General features: G+C 36.1%; 1 protein-coding gene across 6 annotated transcripts in view; it reads right to left on the bottom strand.

Moving 5' to 3' along the window:
• The window catches only part of LOC122577912 (cysteine-rich secretory protein 2-like), a 104,471-nt gene that overhangs the window by 31,701 nt on the left and 49,059 nt on the right, over positions 1-23,711 (bottom strand). For 5 of the 6 annotated variants that reach the window (XM_043749611.1, XM_043749609.1, XM_043749606.1 and 2 more), the window contains one exon: positions 2,133-2,228. In XM_043749611.1, coding sequence (XP_043605546.1) covers positions 2,133-2,214 — 82 coding nt within the window. In that variant the 5' untranslated portion in view covers positions 2,215-2,228. Of the gene's footprint in view, positions 1-2,132; positions 2,229-2,831; positions 2,857-23,711 lie in introns of those variants that run through there. The other variant, XM_043749610.1, reaches the window with a different exon arrangement.

The following is a 23,711-nucleotide window of genomic DNA, read 5'->3' as shown; positions in this document are numbered from 1 at the left end:
AGTTTCATAGCAGATATAATTGCATTTTATTTCACCACAACCACTGTATGTTTCATTGTAGTTTTCGAAATTTTCGATACACACTCCTCTCTCATTCGCAACTTTTCAGATTACTAAACTATTGACTTCCAACGTTGCGCTACCGCAACATTTCACTCGCAATTTTTGTCAGCAAGTTCACGGTATTGAACTTTGCCATTTCAGGTTGCAATAACAAAACTAAGTTCCAAACATTTCCGTAGTATTTTTTTATTATTATTTTTTCTTCCACCTAGATCGCACAATGTCTTGAAATTTGAAGAAATTGAAATATTTATAACATTAGGATAAACCAATCTTTTTTAAATAATGGGAATAATCTTTTCCTTTTTTCGTAGACCTGTGTGCAATGTCTAGTATCGTAATGTTCATATTTCTGCAAAATAATATATATGTAATTTTATTTACGTTTATCAATAACGTTGCGTTTGCGAAACTATGGGATTAGTCGATAAAGTTCGAAATATAGAAGAAAACGTGAGTGAGCAATCGAATATTTTTTGACAATTTCTTTTCGTTATATTAAAATTAAATTATTTCATACACTAAAACTTCAAGGATTCTTTACCACTATTCGCGAGAGCTGCATTGGAAATTGCCATTTGAAAGCCACTTCAACTATGAAAAATAAAGAGAGGAGCTCATTCGACTTTGCTTTCGAAAGGCAAACTGAAGTTCCGCTGGTGAAGTGAAACGACTATTCCATTGTGAATGTGATCACAAAAAATAGCACTATAGAATATTTAGCACAGGCTAGAAAAGAAAAGAAAATTGCCTCTGTACCACAGCCTCGTGTAACTTTCGAGTATAATCAAAATATGGGACACTTTATTATGTAAAAAGTGGTGATGGTCTCTGTTTATAAATTTGGTTAACAGCGTTATTATAAATTCATGGAAAATACATGAACTCGCACATACTAAAAAGATGTCGCGGCTAGAGTTTCCATCATATTTAGCTACGACCTTAAGAAAATTCTAAGGATCTTGAAATTGGAAATGAACAATCTAACTTAAAAATTAGTCAAGAGGAAAGAACAAATTATGGCCGTCCTACAAAAAATGCTTTATCCATAAAAATACGTTATGCTCGTACAGGGAATGCTACAACAGTTGGTACTTGAGCAGAGAGAAGATCTAAATCGTGCAAAAGTACAGCTATTTATAAATGCCGAAACTATAATACGCATCTCCAAGCAAAATGTTTGAAACATTTCCGATCTTCAAACTAATAGTAGGAATATATACCTTAAGAGGCGAAAGTTCCATAAACGTAAAGTTTCGTTATACGAAAGCTAGCCATTCGAAATTTATTTTGATAGCATTTATATTCTTTCTTATACGCTTGTATAAATAACAAATATCTATATGTATAAAACTTCTCTTATCTCACTAATTGGTCTTTAATGGGCTAATAAACAAATCCACTATGTAGTAGAAACAAATTACTATATGTGTATTACACAATGTGGAGAATTTATTACTAACAACCGAACATTTGATTTTAAACTGCATTTTACCTTCTACAGATTTTTACCTCATATTTCTACGAAGCAAAATGTGTGCCACACTCTACACAATCCACCAGAAAATTCGTGACATTTTTCATTCTTCTGTAGACTTCTTTGCCTTGTGTAAATCTGACTCACAGATGGCAAAATTCTCCGAGTAACTTCGCTCGCAGACTTACCATTGTACGCGGGGCTTTGTTTATACCAACTTTATATCAGTACTTTTTTTGTGACCCTAAAATTAGGGATGATGAAGTTGAGAGTTTCTGTAACAGGTGTGCATAATGAATGCGGGTGCAACTTTCGAAAAACTCATTCTATCTGGCTCATGAAAAGCAGTAAAAAGAGAAACCCATGACAAAAATTTGAACAACTTGAGTCTGTTCTTTTTTTCCTTTATATTAAATGCTGCATCTGTCCTATATCCCTTGTATTCTAGAAATTTCAAGAAAAATATAGCGGTAAAATTCATGGAGATATTGGGTTTGATCGATCGATAACGATTCGCGCGTGAGAAGAGTTTCTTGACAGAGAAAAGCTAGAAAGAAGAATCGAAGAGATTGAAATAAATGTGACTACTTACTCGGCTTGCTACGATGCGTCTTCCGTGGCACAGCCGCTGGCAGCGCCAGAGCTATTAGGACGATAATCCACAGCCACCTCATAATTTCCGAACGACCTGCAACATACCGAGCGACACCTTATTTAAGAGCAAAGATCGTCAATAGCTTTGAAGTTTGAAAGAAGCTTGTATCTTTTCTCGCAGACTAATGGTAGTTTCATGAAAGTTTGCAAACTTAATATTTAATATTATAATAATATTAATTTAATATTATTTCATGGAAGTTTTAGACTGACTCGAGTGAAGTATTCGATACTCTTCGATACTTGTCATCGTGTAATTTCTACATCGATACCTTGTATCTATTTGCGCGCTTTAATAGTAATGACTAACAGCGTATAAATTAACTGCTCAAAAACTTACAAAAATTACATCGCTATATATTCATTCACAATGCATGAACTAAATAGTAGACCTTTTAATTAAATTACACGTAATCTCTTCCGTCTTTGACGAAGGAAATTTATTCGCGAAATTGAACAGATCGTTCAAAGAAATTCATTTGACAAATTGCAAAACTAAATTGTACTTCTTTCCAATTTATATTTCTAAATAGTACTTTGAATTCTCTCGGAGCTTTCGCTTCAAGTCGGTTGTATCACCGCGAGTGAGCTTATATTTTCGCAGGCGGCGAGGTGTTCATTAAAGAAAGCCTCTTACCGGGCTTCTTATCTCCGCCCTTTTCGCGACGAAACGGCACGGGCCTCGCTCGTATGCGCTTCAAATAGCCGAGCGTACGTGCGCGAAAACGGAATGACGTGCAGAATGAAGAGCGAGGCAGTGGGCTAGAAAAGAGCAGAAAATGAAAATAAGTGATCCAAAGACGACGCGACGTCAGGATAGAGAAAAGGGATTTACACGCGAGATTCTTTTACCTGTTTCCCTGTGTAAGATCTTCTTTCAATGATCCCGTATATTTTACGTAAATAACCGTAAATAAGCTGGAACAGAGCACATTTCATTTCGACTCTTTACAACAAAGCTACGTGACCCAAATGTTAAACTATATCTATCTACTTTCTGTATTTAGAGAAGTTCTACGATTGTCTTCTTTTTAAAAGAAACCTGCTGCATAATATATCATCTCGTATAAAATTGAAGATCTCAGGAAAAAGATACGATAAATACATTTTTATCGAGTTACGAATCTTCAACGGAGCAGTTCGACGTCCACGACTCTCAGAATACCAGAGAAAAAGATGGAAGATGAGTTCTATGATTGCAAATTTTATCTTCTGCTTGTTGCAAAAAAAGACACGATTTTATTACTCGCCCCAAACAACGACGAAAATTTTCAAATGCTAACGTGGCAATAAAAATGAAAAAGAGAAGATTCTATCAACATCGGGAAATAAAATTTCACTTGGTACTCGTGTTGAAATCGACATTGATCGCGGTGAATCGGCCGTGTAGCCGAGCTTTTCACGGGCGAACGCGCTTCTCATTAATCACGATTCTCCGCATCAGCGAGAAATTTCATTATTTCTCCGGAGGCGAACGCGTCCAATGCTGTGACAGCGTCGATGTCTGCCACACTGTATCAAACGCACAAACGAAGACAGATTGTGTTGCCACTCGTCAAAATCGCCCAGAGCGCGAACACCGGCCAAAATCGAGGATTAACGCTGGCCTTTTTTTTGTTTTGCGCGAGCGAACAGCTCGACTACCTACCCGGAAAATCAGTCATCAGGTTATGAGCATCAAGTTGTGTCGACGGGACGCTCGTGGTCAGTAGCGTTGAACGAGTTGTTAACTGAATTTAGTTAATGGATTAAAAATGTAATGCGGAAGCTCTCTTAAAATTTATTAATCTAGTACAAGTCTTTATTACCATAAAACACTTTTTTTGTTGGAAAATTTTGTTCGTAATTTTGTATTTCAAACATATACGATGTCTATAAAAAATACATCGTTGTATTTATCATAATATTTACATACTAGATATATTCATAGCATTTAATAATACTTCCACGTAACTACCAACAATTCGATACGATAAAAGTGAAATGTATAATCTGGTAAAAAATGTTTCTCATTTATATCGTATTCATTTAAAAAAACTGCTGATTTCTAATTTATCCGAGATCCGAACAAATGAAACGTGTTAAGTTTCGGAAATTCTTGATCGTCAAAGAGATCACTCTTTCCACCAAACTAAATCCTCTCAGTTATCATACCCATATCTCCATTATTCCCGCGTCCCTGAAACCAGCCGCTGGTATCAAACTCTTTATCCGTGCTTTACATTCACCTGTCCCAATACACCTATATAACGATATCTCGAACATTATACGCCCGTTTATTCAGCAAACTGGCGTAGAAATCGTGCATACCGATGGACCGAAAAAAAAGAGGTTGAAATTCTGCCAAATACCAAGCGCTTAAGGTATCGTTACATATTCGGGGCAACTATCGATGTAGGGAATCGAGTCGATACCTGAGCAAATGGTTCATGAGTCCGTATCGTGTCTCGATTTCAGGCCCGAGTGATCAGAAAGCCGATAGAAAAAGGCGAAAAAGGGCGAGGAGTAAGAGCCGCGTATCTGCTCTATATCTTAAACCACTTTGCATTTGCTCTATACGGGGTACCATCGTCTTTCCGGATGGCTGAAAAGGGTGAATTCCGCCGGAGAAAATGAAAACGGAAGGTATAAAAGCGTGTGCACACGGTCCATAGGACGGGGGCGCTGGAGAACGAAAAATATCTTTGACGTTCGATCTTGAGAACCTTGCGCCTGGTGACTTTGTTGCAGATACTCCACTATCTTAGGAGCGCGCACGTGAGAGGCTGATGACTTAGTAATAGAGATGATAATGTGGTGGTTTATGATGTAGACGCGAGAGCAGGATAAAGTTAAATTCAGTAAAACAGAATTCAAGATTAAGTTCTAAATTATATCACAGACATATCACAAGCGTGAGAAAAAGATATAGTTAGATTCGAATTAGTACACCGAGTGGTCTTTCGAGAGGAGAAATTTCACAATAAAAGAAATCGTGGTGCAACATTCCAACGATTAACGTCATTAGCACGTGTGATTTAGATTTTAATCTAAAAGGAGTGTTAAAGTTTCAAAAATTCAACGATCTATTTCCTTATTTACTTTTCGCAACGTGTGAAAAGTGATTATTATTTCAAAACAAGTTGGAGTTCTAACGACTACTTTCGAAGGTTTCAGTGAGTAAGAAGCAGAAGTTTTAGAGTTGGGAACTCTATCTGTCTTCCTATGCGAAATTGGAAGATTAGAGGACTCGTGGTTGTATAGTTTTGAATTAGAGAGAGTTACGGAGTTCAAGATTGCAAGGTTCGGAGTTTTAGGGTTTTGGTTTATAGAGTTTCGAATTGTGAATTCGTTAGTATAGAATAGAAGATGTAAATTCATCGTAGATGAAGGACGTTAATTTCAGAGAACACTAATATTTTTTTCTTACCATGTTTTATCTGTTTCTTAATCGGAATGTTTTCCGTTCTATTTATATTTATTCTTAATATAGACACATTTGTAGTATCGAATTAACTACAATTGTTAGTGTTTGAAAAGACAAGTTATTGTTATTCGTATCATTATTATAAGCGCTTACATTCAATATTTTGAAAATGAATTATTTAATAAGCAAAATTTTCAAGAACATTAATTGATGAAAATTAAACAGTCGAATAAAATATAAGACAATAGTAAAGTACGTTGGCTTGATATTATTCATAAACAATCATCGTGTGTTTTACATTAAACTAATCATACATAACGATGTAATTGATAATGGAGATTAATATAGTTGATAATGAAATTAATATGTAAATGATAATAATAGAGGGAGCAAAGTGAATAAGATTTATTGGACGCTACACGAATACGTGATGTATCTGCTTCATTCTATCGGAGGAACTAGATGTTGCATCATATCGAATTTCAGTAGTAAAGCTAGGATACGCTCAGCCATGTATGACCATAACTAATGTTAAGTACTAAAACTATTATAACGTCGTGTTTAAGTTTGGATTGGATAACAAATAAATTTTTATGTTACAGATTAACGAAAATTAAGTATATATAACAATTGTACATTTTCGTTAACATTGTTTGGAAAATTTAAAATATGTTGGAAAATAATTTTTGGAATAATCTTTATTTAATCAATTGGTAATATATTGTTACTCAAGCTATTGCTTAACAATCTTTTTAAAATCTTTATCGATAATTATATTTAGCTGAATGTTTAAGATGTATTTTAATGATGAAGTAAACTCCTAATTATAAAGTATATTATAAACTAAATTATTGCTTTTCCTTTATTAAACGTACAAATTTAAATGTTTCAATATGAAAATTTGCGCAATATTTATTTGTTTATTTATCATTCGATACATGAAACGTATGACACGTATAGATTGCAACAAAACCGTTTAGCGTGACGAGTTATTGATCATTAAAATATTTGCGAAACACCGTGTTGACATGCTTCAATAATGCAACAACGCATAAACCAATCATATACGTTAATAATGAAACGTCCAGGTCGTAGAAGTTGTAAACGTCGATCAACAAGTACTTATTTTCACTAATTAATGAGTTTCAAATCTCTAGATTCAAACCTCCGATCGAAGCAAACATTTGTAACTAACCAATCATGCTGTGATTATATGTAGCTACGTTATGTACGTTGTGTCAACCATTATTTAAATCAAACTTAAATCAAACTCAAAAATAAATAAAATTAAATCATTTCTTAATTAAATAACAAATGATTAAGAAGTATTAAGAAAAATCAACCTAATTTAGCTGATAACGAGAAAGAAAGACTTTCAATTTTGACAGTTACAGCGGAATGATTAAACGACACGATAGGGTACGTTGTTGGTCGTTATCAGCAGAATTCCAGCATCATTTGCAAAATTAAATGCAAACATTCACGAACTCTACACAGAAATTTTGAGCGAGCGGTATTTCGCTCGTTTTTGTTCAGCAAGCTGCAGATGGATTCTGTATGCGATATGAGTACTTGAATTTATTACTACTTAAGCAAATTGTAAAATTATACGTTTCTTCTAGTTAGAAACACAGAAATATTTCGTAAACAACTTTTATACTGATACAATATTATAACTGGTATTATAACTGAACAAATAAAGCTAAATAGAGATCTAATTTTTTCTGCAATTAACTTGCGAAATAAAAGTAAAACAAAGCTCTAATTTATTACGAAAAGAAATTCTACGAATACAAATGTATAATTTCAACGTTCGAAACTGATAAATAGATTGGGCATGAGAATAAATCTATCCTAATCTGAGGAATTTCAATCACCTTCCTATCTCGAATCATTTCTCATAAAACTTTACAGAACTTCAGAATTTCAACGAATTTACATATTCCCAACGTGTATAAGTTACCAGTGATCCGCGATACGTTTTCATTAAGTGGAGAGAAATGCCCTTTACCTCGATATCGAACTAAAGCGAGAAAAAAAAGGTTGAACTGAGACGAAGTTACTGTAATTGTCGGGTTTCTGTAATCGAGTATAGCAATGAAACTTTTTGACCCAGTTTTAACGTTCTATCCAAGGTCTTAAATTTAACAGCACATTCGAAGAGTTAGAAAGAGCCATCAAACCAAGGTAATGACATTCTGAACGAACAGAGGCACTAGCTTACCCTTTAACTATACATATTATAGAACCTCTGTACTAATATTTAAATTTAAATAATATCAAAGCAATTTCATCCTTAAATAATCGCAATATTTAATAGCTGTTTTAAAGTCTATTACGTATTTTAAATTTTTTACACACTATTTGAAACATTAATTTTAACAACGAATTCGCCAGTTTAATCCTTATGTGCATGTAGTTAAACCGCGGTTATCAATCAATCACTTAACAAGTAACAGTCAGAACAGTAAGTTTCTAACAGCCAAGCCAGTCCGTTGTTTAATCAATCAGGATCGGCATTACTAAGAAACAATCAGACTTCGACGTTAAACCATTAAATCCATGTTTCTCGTAATAAATTGGTTTCAGCTGCAAATAATTTCTAGATTGGCTGATTACTTCAGATTAGGGCGAAACTATGCCCATTCATCGCCAATTTCTTTAAATGTAAAAAGGGAATCTCACATTCATTGGTAACTCACTGTAACGAGGTAATCGAAACAGTCCGTTCATCTCGTATCGCCCTTTTAGCAGAGAACATTGAGAAGATGTAGGAAAAAAGCAGAGATACTCCGTCTGGAGAGGAAGATGAGTTGAAGGAGTAGAAGGAAGATCCCTGAGGAAATCCGGCTTCGTCAAAGAAACCCGGTAACATCTATTAAGACCTTTGTCGCATGACTCGCATTTTTATAACCGAATCGACGTGGTTGAAACCCGATTTCATCCCCCGTTGGCTTTTGTCAGACAAAGGGATTGAGATTGCTCGACGATGCACATTATAACAATATTCGTGTACCGTAGAGATTCTAAGGAAAGATACGAATTCTAAGGAATGATCTTTGTCATTGAGGAACTTTATAAAATGGTCAATTTTACAAATATCTAAAATCGCTCTATCAATTCTTCTTTCTTTCAACCAATCGTAAAATTACAAGTATTCATCAATATACCTGCATATTTTCGAAAGTTGCTTAATCGTAAAAGAGCTTAATCTTTGTCCATCCTTACAACTCTGAGTACGTTTTCAACTTAACGTATAAAAGGAAAAAATTGCTACCCAATTCTCAAGAACGTTGAAGCGAAAGAGAAAAAAGATGTCTAAGAGAAGCACGAGTGAAACCGGCCATGAGACTCAGAGTTAACGAGGAATAACGAAAGAGTCCAAGACGCAGGTTTCCCCTCGGATGTACCCGGAAATCGGGGCATCGGAACTTTTTCCAATGTCGCGTATCGCTAAAATATCGGTCAAATAACATTTCTCCCTCATCCCCGTTACCTTTCAACAAACGACCATTAATTCGCGGGGAGAGGCTGCTTTCAACTCGTTCGAGGAGAGAACCTCCTATTTCCAGATACTGACCCTTCTTCTCTCCACCCCCTCGTTTAAAAACCCACTTCTCGCTTCCGCAGCTTCAAAATCCGTCTGATCCAACTGTCTGTTTCCTCTCTCTCTCTCTCCCTTTGTCTCTCTTTCTCTCTCTCTCTCTCTCTCTTTCCATCCAAGCGGCGAATTCATGTCGCTGCAGACGATCGAACGAATACCATGCGACCGCTATGAATTCGTAGAGGGGCGAAGGCGAAGGGATGATAGCGAGACCGGAGGTTGAACTCAACTACCGCTTTACATCATCCGGAATACCGCTTCAGGCCAGTTCGAATGGATATAGAAGCCCAGCTGTTTGATTTCTTTTGATTTACTCCGAAACTAGAAGGTAGAGTAGTCTTTCGTGTTTTCGTGGGTTCGGTACGAAGGCATTGAGCGTTGTATATTGGTATATAGATGACTTTTTTGGAACCTTCCCTCGGATGTGTTTTCCCAAATAAACGTGTTTTCTAGAGAGCTTGTTCTTTTTATTAGTATAGTAGTTTTGAGGGGTAAAATGTTGTAGAATATGGCTAAGTCGTGAAATCGGTAGCTTGTTGCCCGTTGAAAATTATATATTATTGCCTGTTAAAAGTACCAATATACTATTTGGATTAACATTTCGAAACTCACATGCCATTATAGTACAAGTCCATAGATTAGCCAGTTATAGAACTAAAATATAGAATGTATTGTACAGCCGTCTTGAAAAGGTGTTCGACAAAATCTGCCATTATGGGTTAATACTAACACGTAAGATTCACTTTCTACCATTATATTATAATCTACTAAAATCTTACTAAATCTTCTAAGAACTTATTGATCGAACCTTCTATGTAAAAATCAAGGATATTCTCAGGCATTAAGTAGACCAGAGGTGTTTTATACTCGGACTAGTTTTATACATCCTCTTTACGGCTGATATTACGAGCAGTTAATAGATTCTTTAAGATTGGTTGTATAAAAGAAAGTTTAAAGTAAACGCCACTAAATATAAACACATAACGTTCACCTTAACGAAGAGTGAAACGTCAAAAGACTAATCAAAAGACAAATAATACCAAGGTTTTGCGAACGAAGACAGTCAAATATTTGGGACTACATTTAGGCTCTAAATCGACATGAAAGAAGCACATTATCGCAAAAGTTCGGCGATATATAAAATACCGATTACAAAGGAGACAAATGGCATGGATGATTTGCAAAAGATCGAAGCTTAGTACGAAAAATAAATTACAGCTCTATAAAAGTATAATAAAGCCAATCTGGGCGTACGATATACTACTATGAGGAATGATGGCGAAAAGCCATATGACCAAACTTGCAACCCAACTCAATTATGTCACGTTCAATCGTTAGTGCTCATCATTGTTAGGAATGAAGAAATAAGGAATAAGGATAATGTCGTCACGGTAAAGGAGAAAATAATCAAGGCACTCGGCAATTATTAAAAAGGCATAAGAACGCACGTTAATCCATTAGCCAATAATATATCCGATCGATATATCCCACGTAGGCTTGAAAGAATACACCTTACAACCCTAATAAACAAGTAAACATCTGCAAATAACCCACATAAATTGATCTTAATGAGAATGACATTATCTCAATGGAGACATCGTCGTCGTGGTATTTTGCCACATTTAGAACAATTTGGCTAATGTCTACTGACATATATATAAGAGATACATAAAAGAGGACAAAAATTTAGATTAACTGGCGGCACTTAAGGTGAATTAAAAATTTCTCTGTTTCATTTTATACAATACAGGCGCACACAACTGGCTGTTTCTAATCCTTACATTATATTTCTTTTTTTCTTTCTTTTTACTGCCATAAATCCTTTTTTTTACGTCGTTGCATTCCTCTTCTTATTTCTAGAACTTTTTCTCCGCGTCTCCTTACACCTTTTTATTGTTGAAATTCTCTTGTCGGTGATCTTGCGTAGCTTTTCATTGGTGAAATCCCTTTTCCGTGCCCAGCATTATTTTTTATTGCCCGTCTCCCCTTCTGACTGGGATCCCCTGTTGCTAGAATCTCTGTCTGGTATTCTGCGGCGGAATTGCTTGACCGAATGTGAAAACTTTTTGAGTTAGGACCTGGCCATATCGCAGATGTTTGTATTAGCTCTCATAAATTTTGTATAAATATCTTAACTCCCAGAACAATATCCTTTTCAAAATGAAACTTCCAACTTGCCTTCCATTCCAGTATTCCATTAAAGTTTGAACTACACAATTATTTAAATTACGGACAGGTTCGTACTATTAATAATCGTGCAAATTTAAATTTCAAGATCACTATTGCTTATAATGAATGAAAATGTAACTCAAAGCAAATTTCATTAGCACTACCGAAACTTTCTTCTCTGTAATTTCAAACTTTTCAAACGAAGAAATTATCAATTCGATATAAAAGGTCAAACATTACTTAAAATTATGAAACTCTTTTCATGAAACAGAAGCGTGATTGGACCAAGAACATATTGGAAAACATAGTAAATAAAATTACAAATAATTTTGAATTTCAGTAGTTATTGAAATTTTAAACATTGTATTTTACATAAACGATATGGCCATTACCGACGAATTTTCATAAATGTTAGGCGAAATTAGAAATTTCCCATAAACAAGCAGTTAAATATAACTTCATTTTATTCGCGTGGTATGAAAGATTAAGTATAATTACTATGAAAGATGTATATCTATGCATTCCACGATCATTTCGCCTCGTCAACTTCTTCTTCAGCAAGACATTTCATGGAATTATTGGAAGTATTGTAAGAAAAACACGAACGTACCGCGACTTTTACTCACAGTTCCTCGACTTTCTGGGATAGACGAAAACGCAGTCAAGTTTCTTCTCCAGAGATTTATGTGTTGTCCCGAACTACGATACGAGCGTGCTCATTCTCGTCCGGTCTTCCAACTACTGTTACGTGGAATGAATTATGACGCGATACTTCAGACACGAGCGTGATCGTTCGATATCGTTTGAATTCAATTTTATGCCTCGATGTAACTTTAGTGCTAATAGAAATGTATATGTGCAAAGAAGAATGAGCGATAAAGGAAGCTTAATACAACGAAAAAGCGAAAGAGATTTGGATATATACATATATTTATAAAGCTTTTCACGATTAAAATAGAAAAACGGTATTAGAGAAATTCAAAGGACAAATGGCTCGTAAAGTGCAACCCTTTCCTTCTTTAATCCACAGAAACCGCGTCATAAATTCGACTTTACTTTACTGGTCGTAGCACTTCGAATCACACCATAAATGTTTATAAGAGAGCTTAAATTTTCCAACCAGCAGACTTTATGTAATTCTTACGTAAAATTAGCGTAAGTTCGAAACTAAAGCGATGTTTTACGATCAGTGTAGTTTTATAGCAATTCGCTGACGCGAACTGTAATCGACCGGGTGCTTTTTTGTTCGCAAAAATGGTGATCAGTTGTGAACGGTGATATTTTCTGACAGCGAGGTGTGTTCTTTCGAAACAGCAACTGCGTCGAATGATTTATCGCCGGAGTGAAACACGTCAAAGAAAATCCGTGGAGATTTAGTATTTCGATTTAATGTGATCGAATGCTTTTATCGAAGTTGTTTTTGGTGTATCTTTCGAAATGATCGAAGTTTCCCGATGAATATTTCACTTAACAGAGGATTGGATAAGGAATCGATTTTATATAGGTATGGAGAAGATTCCAATGCTGTGAAGAATGAATTACGTAAACGATACAGAGTACTCAGCTTTTCTCTGCAATACGTAGAAATAAAAAAAAATGTCATATAAATATAGATGTATAAATGTTTTTATAGAAAATACAAGAAAATACGAAATGGCAATAAACTGATTTTTTCCTAAATTATGAGAAAAATACGAGATGACTATGGACTGCCAATTTCATTATGCAACGTGAAAACGAGTATCAGGATGACAGATTCGCCTGATGTAATATTTTATTATATAAGTTAATGGTCGGTCTCGATTCACAACATTGTTACAACGCTCGTAGGATTTTCTGGGCCCTGCATTTTTATTACTGTGAATGTAGAGAAACAGCAAAGGATATCTATCGACGTTCGATGGAATAACCATCCACCGTGGGCACAGTCGAGCAAATATTCCTAGAAATGATCCCTTGTTATGCAAACACGCATGGAGAATAATCCGGTGGAATAAGCCCTGCGGATTGTTAGACGCGACAATAATAGTGTTTGAATAGTAGAAAAAATAGAGACGTCGAGAATATGATTCGAAGGAACGTAAAATAATTCGACACGTTTGTACGTTCTCGTTCTTTCCCACTTCCGTCGCGTTTCAGTCGTTAAGCTGTAATTAAAAGCAAAAGGAGCAAAAACCCAATCTGCGCGATAACTAACGTTGCCCGCGAAATTTTGCAAAAAAAATAGTGAGGAATAAATCTCAAATAAATATATCAAACTGCAATAAAATCGCAGTAAATTATTCGAAATAATGCATCCCCGCGTGTTAAAGGCCTTTGATCAGAATCCAAATAAGCAAAAACAACAGGATATATCGTTATCTATGATACGACCCCCGGAAACAACATATAACGGATTTATGTGGCCCATACTGCTGCTGGTCGCAATGATAACGCTGTCAAAATTCATCGTTTTCTCGCGACGCGAGATAACGCGTCGTGTCCGGCTTTCAGGAAACCGTGGATGGGATTCGACTGTCACGAAACGCGCAATTACCCACCTTCTATACAGAGTAAACAGCGTGTAACTTTCAAATAGAACATAGCAGTTAGACCAATGTTATGTTCCTGTGAAAATGTTGCATTCGCTACAGCAATTTCGCGTAGTTGTTTCGCTATTAAAATTAGATCCGAGAACGACGCATATTACTCTTGGCGAAAGAGAAATATGTTGTTATTCTGTATGTTTGTTATAATTTTTCGACTCTGTATACCTTGAATTATTTCATTTTTACATTTCTAACGCTATATAAAGAATTACAGATGCTAGAACGTTCTCCTACTCTAGCGGAGAAACTTAAACATAAACAAGAGTGGTTTTTATTATGAGTCTTTTAATTGCCAAAGCCCAAGATATTTCAAAATCAAGTTTTCACCAAGCTCTACCTTCAACCCTGCCACTAAAAGAGTGTGTTTTGGGCCAGCGAAGAATTCCCAAGAAATTTGTAGATTACTCCGTTGACGATGCGAAAAATTCATCGGTGAAACAAACATCCGAGAGTTCCAGTCAAACACGTTTCAGCGCAAACGAAGGAGACGAACACATTTATCCCTTAGAGACTCGGGGGATCGTTTCAGATTCGCGGCGTGCGAGCAATTCGTGGCGTCGGCATCGCACACGCGCTCGCGTGTTTCTTCCGTTTTCATGTATGTATGCATGCGCTGGGACGCGACGAGCGAGGATTTTATAAGGGATTTTATTCATTCCGAGCGAATTCCTCGCGGTAAAGGGTGGCCTGCAAGCCGACACCGAGCTGTTTCATTCACATTTTAACACGAACCGCTAAAAGTATTCCCTCTAGCGAACCTCTCGTTCTCGTTTTCTCTTCTCCTTTGTCTCTGTGAGGAAGACGAGATGGACTAATCGTAACGTGTTAGCCGTTTTCGGAGAGTTTCGTTTTACCCTTCGTGAATTATTGTTATCGGACAAAACGGTTTTTAATATTTTAACAAAACTTTGAGCAGAGCGTTGAAACAAGAGATCACGCATATTAATCGTTTCATATCGTCCACGAACTTAAGAAACGTCTTAATGACAGAAAAATAAAATTATGTAAAAGACTCGGAGAAAGAAGCAGGATAAATTACACAGTATACAACATGAATCTACTCTGGAAATAAAGAAATACCAAAAGAAAGGCAAGCAATTTTGCAAATTTTGCCAATTATACCGCCATTTGTTTCTCCAATTGGCAGTCGTTTCATTCGTTGCATCGACTGTTGAAACAAGGGAAACGTTCAGTACGCTACAATATACGGAAGAACACTGTAGGCGAATCTGTTTTTCATATTGAAACAGTCACGTTCCTCTGCGAAGGTATTATTACAACCGACATGCCACTGTCTGCAGCACAGCCTCGTCGCTCCTCTCCTGCAATTTGCTATTCAACCTGGAGCCCCTGTTTGCCGAATAGTTTGTCGAATACGTGTACGTCCGCGCCTGCAGTCTGATTGGCTGTATGCGCAATTGCATCAGAGCCTGGCGCTCTTCGCCGAAGACGCATCACAAACTAGTTTCCCACACGTAAACCGCCGTTTCGCGATTTCCTTTTGACCGAGATGAGGAGAGGATTACTCCATGAGAGAGGTATTAACGTAAAAGCGAGTGGTATTGCGAGTGGCAATTGTGGCTCATGACGATTTGCATGGCAAGATCGTTAACGCCACTACTCCTAGTCCAGAGACGTATTAATTCAAGGATTATATAGATATGTTTAATTTAATTGCTTAGGGAAAAATGGTTGAGCCGTCGATTGTAAAAGTGACACGATACTTTGATACGCGATGTATCATTAAGTAGTTCGTTGTTAATGTGATATCAACTACACAATATGATCGATATACCGATATCGTTATATTATCTGGCTTTGCTTTACAATAAACGAATTTTCCCATTTTTTTGTACGACTAATATAATTTATTGGAATAGATTACTACTGTAAGCTCACGCTAAAAAAGATGTGACTTTTAAAAGATTGCACCTTAGGTGATTCAAATAACCCTACCTTATCCCCTCAAATCATCCTTACCCAGGAAACAAATCTGCTTAAGATCGCCATCAAAGACTTCCACGCGTAAACACCAAACCATCACAAAATAAACGAACCTCTGTCTCGGTCCTTGGAGATTTCTACGCCTTGCTTCTCCCTTTAACGGTACTGCACACGACGGAACTACAAAGGCGACAGGCAAAATTCGTTAAGTCAACGCAACGGTCTCAACCATCGGTTTCGCCGTGTAACGACGGTAAACTCGCGACTGTATTAGCCGAAACGACGTCGATAAACATTTGTAGATAGAGTTATATTTCAACGACAACGAGTAAACCAGAAGGGGTAGAACGAGTGGGAAAACGTCTTTACCCAGTTCCTAGGCGGCAGTATCGATTGTGCAACTTGGCTGGGAACTACTTTAAAAGTTTCCACCGCGGTACTCTTTCGTTCCTGGAGACTCTGGAAACGCTCGACTCTTCGTACCTGTACTCTCGGACTGGTCCCTTTTACGCGATTACACCCCCGTTCGTCGCGATTCTCACCAACTCGAACCACCACCAACACCGAATCAGAGTTGTGGAGATCGCAATTCGCTTTGGATTCTTTTCGATTTCTTAATGGAGACTCGAGTCCATTTCGATATAGAGGAGAGTCGTGCAGTACCGACCGCCCTAAAGTTTCTTGTTATATCTTTGCTAGATTGGGTAAAAATAAAAATTTAAAAGATGAGTTTATAATATACTTATAGAATTTGATAGAAGGAAGGAAATTAGTTCTGTGAAATTCAATAATAAGAATTAACAATTTCCAAGAGTAAAAGCGTTGTAATTGCTTAGAAAAGAAAAATAGTCGTCCAGTACGGGCCAATTACTTAATCAGTAGATTTTTTGGTCTAAATTATTAATAACGTTGAAAAAGAACATTTAGACGTTAGAGTACACATTTCTATTCAAATTTTATTCTTACGTAAATCACACGTAAAATAATTAATATTTTCTTGGTCTATGCATTCGGGTTTGCCGAATCTTCATATTCGTCGTTCTTGAGACGTTAAAAGCCTTAGCCTATCTCTCGGTAATTTTGTTTAATTATAAATATAGTAATAGTAATTTTATAGCGGCATTTGTGTTATGGTAGTCCACGGCTAATTGACTGATACTAGGCGATAAACACGTACAAACGTTTTGGATTATAGTGTATGTAATTTACAAAGAAAGTTACAAAACTGGAGCTTGTAATTATACAGTTACTTAATAGACTAGATATGGAAAAATATCATTTACTTACTTGAGAAACAAATTATCAGCTCTAGAAAATAACTTTTAACACTTGGAATACCAACGTATACGTTTAACGTGTTGCAACAGCGAGAACAATATATCTTCGAAATATATTACGCGTGAATTGTTATATTTATTTGATTATTTTTATAAAACTGCCAATATCTGGTGAAAAAGCAGGAACTAATCTTGGTCGGTACTGGACAACTCTCCCTTATGTATAATATGTATACGTAATTTTTATAGAGATAAATTCAAAATTTAAGAAACTGGACAGAATACAAATATTTCTGTACAGCGTATGGTGAATAAATAAAATGTTTAACAAATAAATAAATATTTTTGTGTACATAGTATCGATAAATATCGAACATCAGAAAATGTCAAAAAATATTACGTTCTCGTTGCCTCCTGCCACTCTTTGTGTTATTTCATCACGTTATTTTATACACAAACTAGTTTTAAGATAAATATTTTTATTTGTTTATTTTATTTATTTATTTATTTACGAGATAAACCGTTTGACATAACAGATTAACGTAGGAGACAAAAGGAAACAAAGAAAAAAATAGAAAAGAGGAGAAGATGCATATGTACGAAAAAGAAAAAGAATGAGAATAGACATGTAAGAAGTAATGAGACAAACACGGTATAAAAATGTAAAAAAAGCTTACGACACAACATTGTCATAGTGTTAAATGTACTATAGATTGCTCGTGTGGCAAGAATTTACGTGATTGACTATACGATTTATGCAATTATAGTAACCGTACAATGTACGATGTTGTGTATGAAACAATAAATGACTTTTTAAGCTTCTTAACACTGGTACATTGAGGAAGAGTAACAGCATGATATCCGAATAGTCGACAATACTTTTAGCTACTTCACTAATGAAAATTATATCAGACATAATTGTCCTCCTACTCAGTAGGAAGATTTAAGCTATTAAGGACATTGTCATAATTGTGAGAATCAAACGGCATCTGATATTCACTACTTTTGACGTCCAGCTTTAAGAATTTGTGTTGAACATTCCCCATATTATGACTGTGAGACACACAATTTAAAAAAATTTTTACAATGAATTGACAACGTTATTATACCGATATTATTATTAAAACGTTAATTGTCCATAATTATTTGTTTTATGAGGCATATGAGAAGTATTTCTTATACAGTACGTCTAGGATTCTCTCTTATTCAATTCAAGCTAAGAACCTTGAAACTCCCGAAATACGCTGCAAATATCGTCCACAGAATATCAAGAATATAAAGAGACTCGGCTTACGATGTTTTCCTCCAGCCATACTTTATCAGATATTCAGAAAAGAACTCCAAAGACCAAACAGAACGTAGTTCATTTAAAACACTGTCGGCTTCACGATCCTCTCCGTAACAATAAATTTAAACCTCCTTACCAAGGGAATGTCGCGTAACTTACAGAACAATGCCAGACCTCTTCCACAAATTTCACATACATCCTTCTACGTAGAAACCACTGAAACTTAAACTGCCCTGCACTCCCAATACTCCATACGTTACTTAACTACGAATATCCGTGCACGTTATTCTCCTTTATTTTCGAGTCACATGTCGCAGTAGTTCTCAGCATTGAATCCCTTATGCATTACTTCATTTGTATTTTACTTCTCTTTTTAGAGATTTTTCTTAGATCGTCTTACTATCGTATCAACGTATCATCTCATTCATCATATTCTTCTAATTTATCTTCGAAAAAATTCTGAATTCTTCTTAGACATTTAGATCTTTACATTCGTATGTAATTAATGTTCTTGTGATACACTGGCAAAAATAGTATTTATATTTTCGGACGGGAAGATAACACATGGCACAAATCTGGAAAATTTTATTGAGTAGAACACAGAAATACAAAAGCATATTTCATTAACTTAACAATTAGCTTTTAGGATATGGTTCTTAAGTGTTATACAATCGTGAAGTGAAAATAAATACTTTTTCCTGGAAAATTGGAAATATGGAATTCGGTGGAATCAAATGATGGCAGGTGCTGCAGCAAAACAAAAAGTTGCTCGCATTTAACGAATATATTAATATTTTGTACAGTTTCCTACGTTTTTTACAACTACCGTCATTCTTCTTGATAACGACTTAAATAGCTTTTAGATTCTTTTTTGTGTTATTTTTTCACACTCTTCGACGATACAGTTTCTCGAGTTATTTACATTCTGAAATCACCTGTTTACATAATCTGCTCAGCCCAACAATTTTCTATTGTTCGACTGACCCTTCTGGCTATAAAACTTCCATCTTTCCCTCAAGAAATATTTCTGCACCGACCTGTACAGTGTAACCACGACATTATCCTATTGGAGTACGAAGTTTTCATCAGATCAATTGATCAAGTCAATCTACCTTATTGTTACGCCACGAGACTTTCCATAGGCCGTTATTCCTAATCGTCGCTCGTGGCATCACAGTATCGCGAGCGAACCGTCTCAATCAGCCCGACAAATATACTATGTGATGGCCAGCATCAAACAGAGCGAATTCTAGAAACGTCGATTCGTTTCGTTATTTTAAACACACTCATAAGGCGACACACGTGATCATGGCGTGATCGGTGGCGTGATCGGTGGCGTGACCCGAGCATGGTGGGAATCGCCTCCCGTGGAACACAAAGGGCCCATCGAAGGGCAATCAGTATCGATTGAGGATCCAAACGGAATGCACTAAAAGTGTCCAACGAAATACAAGTCGTCCAATCTACCAAATACAAAGAAACATTGTAAAGTCGAGTCGAATCATTATATCAAACTAACTGCATCATCCTTAAAATAATTTATTATTACATTATACTGTTTTATATATATTGTCAAATATATCATTTTTTGTTAACCGTTAATTCAGTGTTAACCTCAATTAACCACCTCTGTTATCTTAACCGACACAGAGGAACGACTAATTCGCGGCGTCGATTTTCTGAATCGTAGCGAGAATTTGCGCCTCTCGCTGACGCGCTTTCCTCGCGATCGCGTCTCTCCGCGAACGGTCGTAACACTTATACTATTCATTTTTTCAATTAACAAATGTCCATAAGAAGCAGGGAATGAACTTTGCGGGAAAGCACTTAAAATGATTTAATGGATGGAGGGATGTTATTTTCACCGATGGAAGAATGGTTACTTTAGATGGCCCAGATAGGTGGAAGTATTATTATCGTGATTTACAGACGGAAAAGAAATCCGCGATGAATTGGTGGAAGTGAGACGAGAGACGAAAATCGTATTTATTAGCGGAAAATGAATAGTATGAAATAGATTGACTTTATCAACTGATAAATACAAGCGCACACAGTACACAGGTGAAGAAGTACTTTTTTGAGAAAATGATGGAAGTTTTATAATGGGCAGAAAATTCACCCGACCTAAATATAATAGAAAATTGTTGGAGTGAGCTCGCAAGAGCAATTTGTGAAAATAGACGGCAATTACACGATGTAAATGACTCGCGAAACTGCATTGTCGGAGAATGATAAAAAGCAAAACATAAAGAATGGAGAAGCTATTTAAATTATAACAAAACAAAATGAAAGCAATTGTAAGAAATAGAGGAAACTACACGAAATATTAACATAACAATATCTTTAGTAAATGTGGGTAAATTTTCATTTTCCTGCCGCATGCGTTGCCATTTTGTCGCATTGGATTCATATTTATTTTCACTTCAGAACTATACACACAGTGGTACGTTAAAAGCTAATTATTGAGTTAATGAAAAATATTTTTGTATGTTTATTTGCTATTTGATCAAATTTTCCGAATTTATACCATGTGTTATCTTTCCATCCGGAAGTGTATACTTCAATTACTTCAAAGAAAGATGCTCAGAGAGCTTTCAGGATGATCTAATACATTTTTATCTACCTATTATTAAATATCTATCGAGGGTAATGTAGCTAATCTCTTCATAACCTGTTTGAAGAATCTTTTCATAAATATACAAATCCTAATCTTCTTATAAGCACAAATAAATTCAATTCGTAAAAATGTATAAACTCGTCAGTCATTACTGTAATTCTCGCAACCACAGCACTCGCGGATGTATTACATTTCCACCGCGAGTCAGGATTAATTTCTGCGACACCCCCGCGCAGCGTCGATTCTCGCGATGTAATTCAGCAAGTTACACGTTCAGTTGTCCCCGTGCGAACTTAATATTTTCTGCATTGTCGAGTGTAATTCCTAAGACGATACTACGCGCATTTCGTATCTCTGTCGCGCTATAATTCTCTGCTCGTCGCGCTTTCTGCGCCAGCCAAGCGTAATACGTCACCCCCATTTACGACGGTGTGGCGAACATCTTCAGGATTCGAGACTTGTATATGCAACTTATATGCAACAGTGGTTTCGCATGCGTGCACCTTGGGAACATCATTTAAGCGGAAGCATCCCCGTCGACAGAACTTCTCGCGCGCTTTAAAGTTTTACCGTGGACGGAGCGCGATCTAATAAGTTGAGCGAGACCCAGATTGCTTACTCTCTTTCCCTGTTGCGCCTAACTTTATGCCAACGTTAGACTTCCATAATTTCTAGATCTCCAGTTACAGTTTGAATTTTACATTTCGTTTATTTGCAAGAGTCACTGAAAAGCTCCAATCGAGTGGTACAAGTGACGAAGCGTTCAATTAGAGAAAATTGTAGGCGGTGAAATGATCCGAGAAAGTGAGTTTCAATTTTGGATTCCGTTCACTCGTAGGATTTTTTCGAGTTTTTTAATTATAGGATATACAGATGCAAATATCTCTTAAACTACACGTTATTCGAAGACGTGTTTCAGACAAAATTTGTTCTGTTTGAAGAGGCACATCTTACAATGCCCAGCAGATTTGTTTAGGTGGAGGCGTTTCCGAAATCTCAAGGTGATCTTTGTTTTCCTAAACGGAGCTATACATCTTTTTATACACCGGTTAACGTAGTTTTTAATTCTCTACAAAAAGATATTATATTAAGGTACCTGTATCTGGAAATGCTTAATTTAAAATATATTTCATTAATTAAGGGCGAGGAAAACAAACAAAAACATCGCGTTATCTTTTCTTGCCCTTCGTATGATAAATTTTATTAGATTAAAGTTGAAATATCTTTCAAACTAATCATTTTTTGACCCAAGTACCTTGATAGTTTCTTATACAGAGTTAAAAAATACATCGAATGGTATATATAATTTATGAAATATATAGTTTAGTAGATATTTGTGTGGATCGATTAAAATGAAACATCCTGTATGTGATAAAATATTCAACTTGGAAAAACTGTAAGCGTGAAATTATAAAATATCGAGAAAATAAGATTGAATTTCGTTTATTCTTAAAAGATCCAATTGGAGGGTAGAAACAATAAAGTTTTTAATTTGAGAAATCTCTGATGCATCCTGATTCGATTTACAAATTCTCGCACAGTTTTGCACCATTTCACAGAATTGGTGATGCGTTTGAACGGTACGATTCCGTCGAAGATGTTTAGTATTTTATCACGCTACTCTTCCCCTTTCTCTCCCTCCCTTTCTCTGTTTCTACGAGAAACCTTTGCCTGTCGCAGTATTTAATTTGCCCTTCCCTTTGTAAAGTTCGTCGCCCTGTTCGCGGAATTTGCATATAACTTGCCGTGTCGCAACGTCGGCGTCGTTCGCGAGGAAAATTCAAGGGTCAAAATTCGCCTCACGTATCAGTGGCTCAAGTAAAAGTTGCATTTTTTAATCTTCAGCCGCGCTAACATGACCGTGCTTCATCCTCGAGATATCGCCGGCTTCTCTTCACCGACCAATTCTAAACTTTCCACCGCGTAATTTTATAAATAAACGAGCTGCGAGTTACTTACGCTATTTTTTCGTTTACATTGCTCTCGGGATATCTGGCTTGGCCAAAGTCGGACAGTAAACAAAAGACATTAGAAAGTAACAGCAATAGGAAAAAAAGAGATCATTTTAGATTAAAATACTCTAGTATGCACTATTTCATTCGTGTTTTATTTCTCTCTGCGTTTGGCTATGTTTTATCTTTTAAATAAAGATGTATCACGTAAGCTGTTGCGAAATAATCCAACCGAACGAAGAAAAACAAAAATAACGATAGAGCTTTAGCTTTCTTCAGTTTCAAAGTCATGAATAGAACATTTTTCAACGCACTAAATTTGCATTCAAATCAGAACAGGTAAAGAACTACAAGACGATGCTAACAACATTTATCGTTAAAAGGAAAATCCATCTCGATAGCCGATCGTTAATCCGGTCATCGAAACTGAGAATTTTAAATCTCGCTCGCATCATGTCGCCGAAACCTTTTCTCAATCAATATCTACATTCCCACATTTTCCACTCTTTTTTATTTCCCTCCGTAAAAGTTCTCTACGCAGGAATCCCATGAAACCGTACGAAGCGCGTTTCAAACCGAATTCAGCGATATATCTGCGCATGCGAAACTAGATAGGAAGAGCGCAAAGGTGATCCTAATGAAATGGCCAGCGGAACAATATTAAAAAGCAAG

Source organism: Bombus pyrosoma, linkage group LG3 (genome assembly GCF_014825855.1).
Source record: "Bombus pyrosoma isolate SC7728 linkage group LG3, ASM1482585v1, whole genome shotgun sequence".
NCBI lineage: Eukaryota > Metazoa > Arthropoda > Insecta > Hymenoptera > Apidae > Bombus > Bombus pyrosoma.
This window is presented reverse-complemented; position numbering and strand designations above follow the sequence as displayed.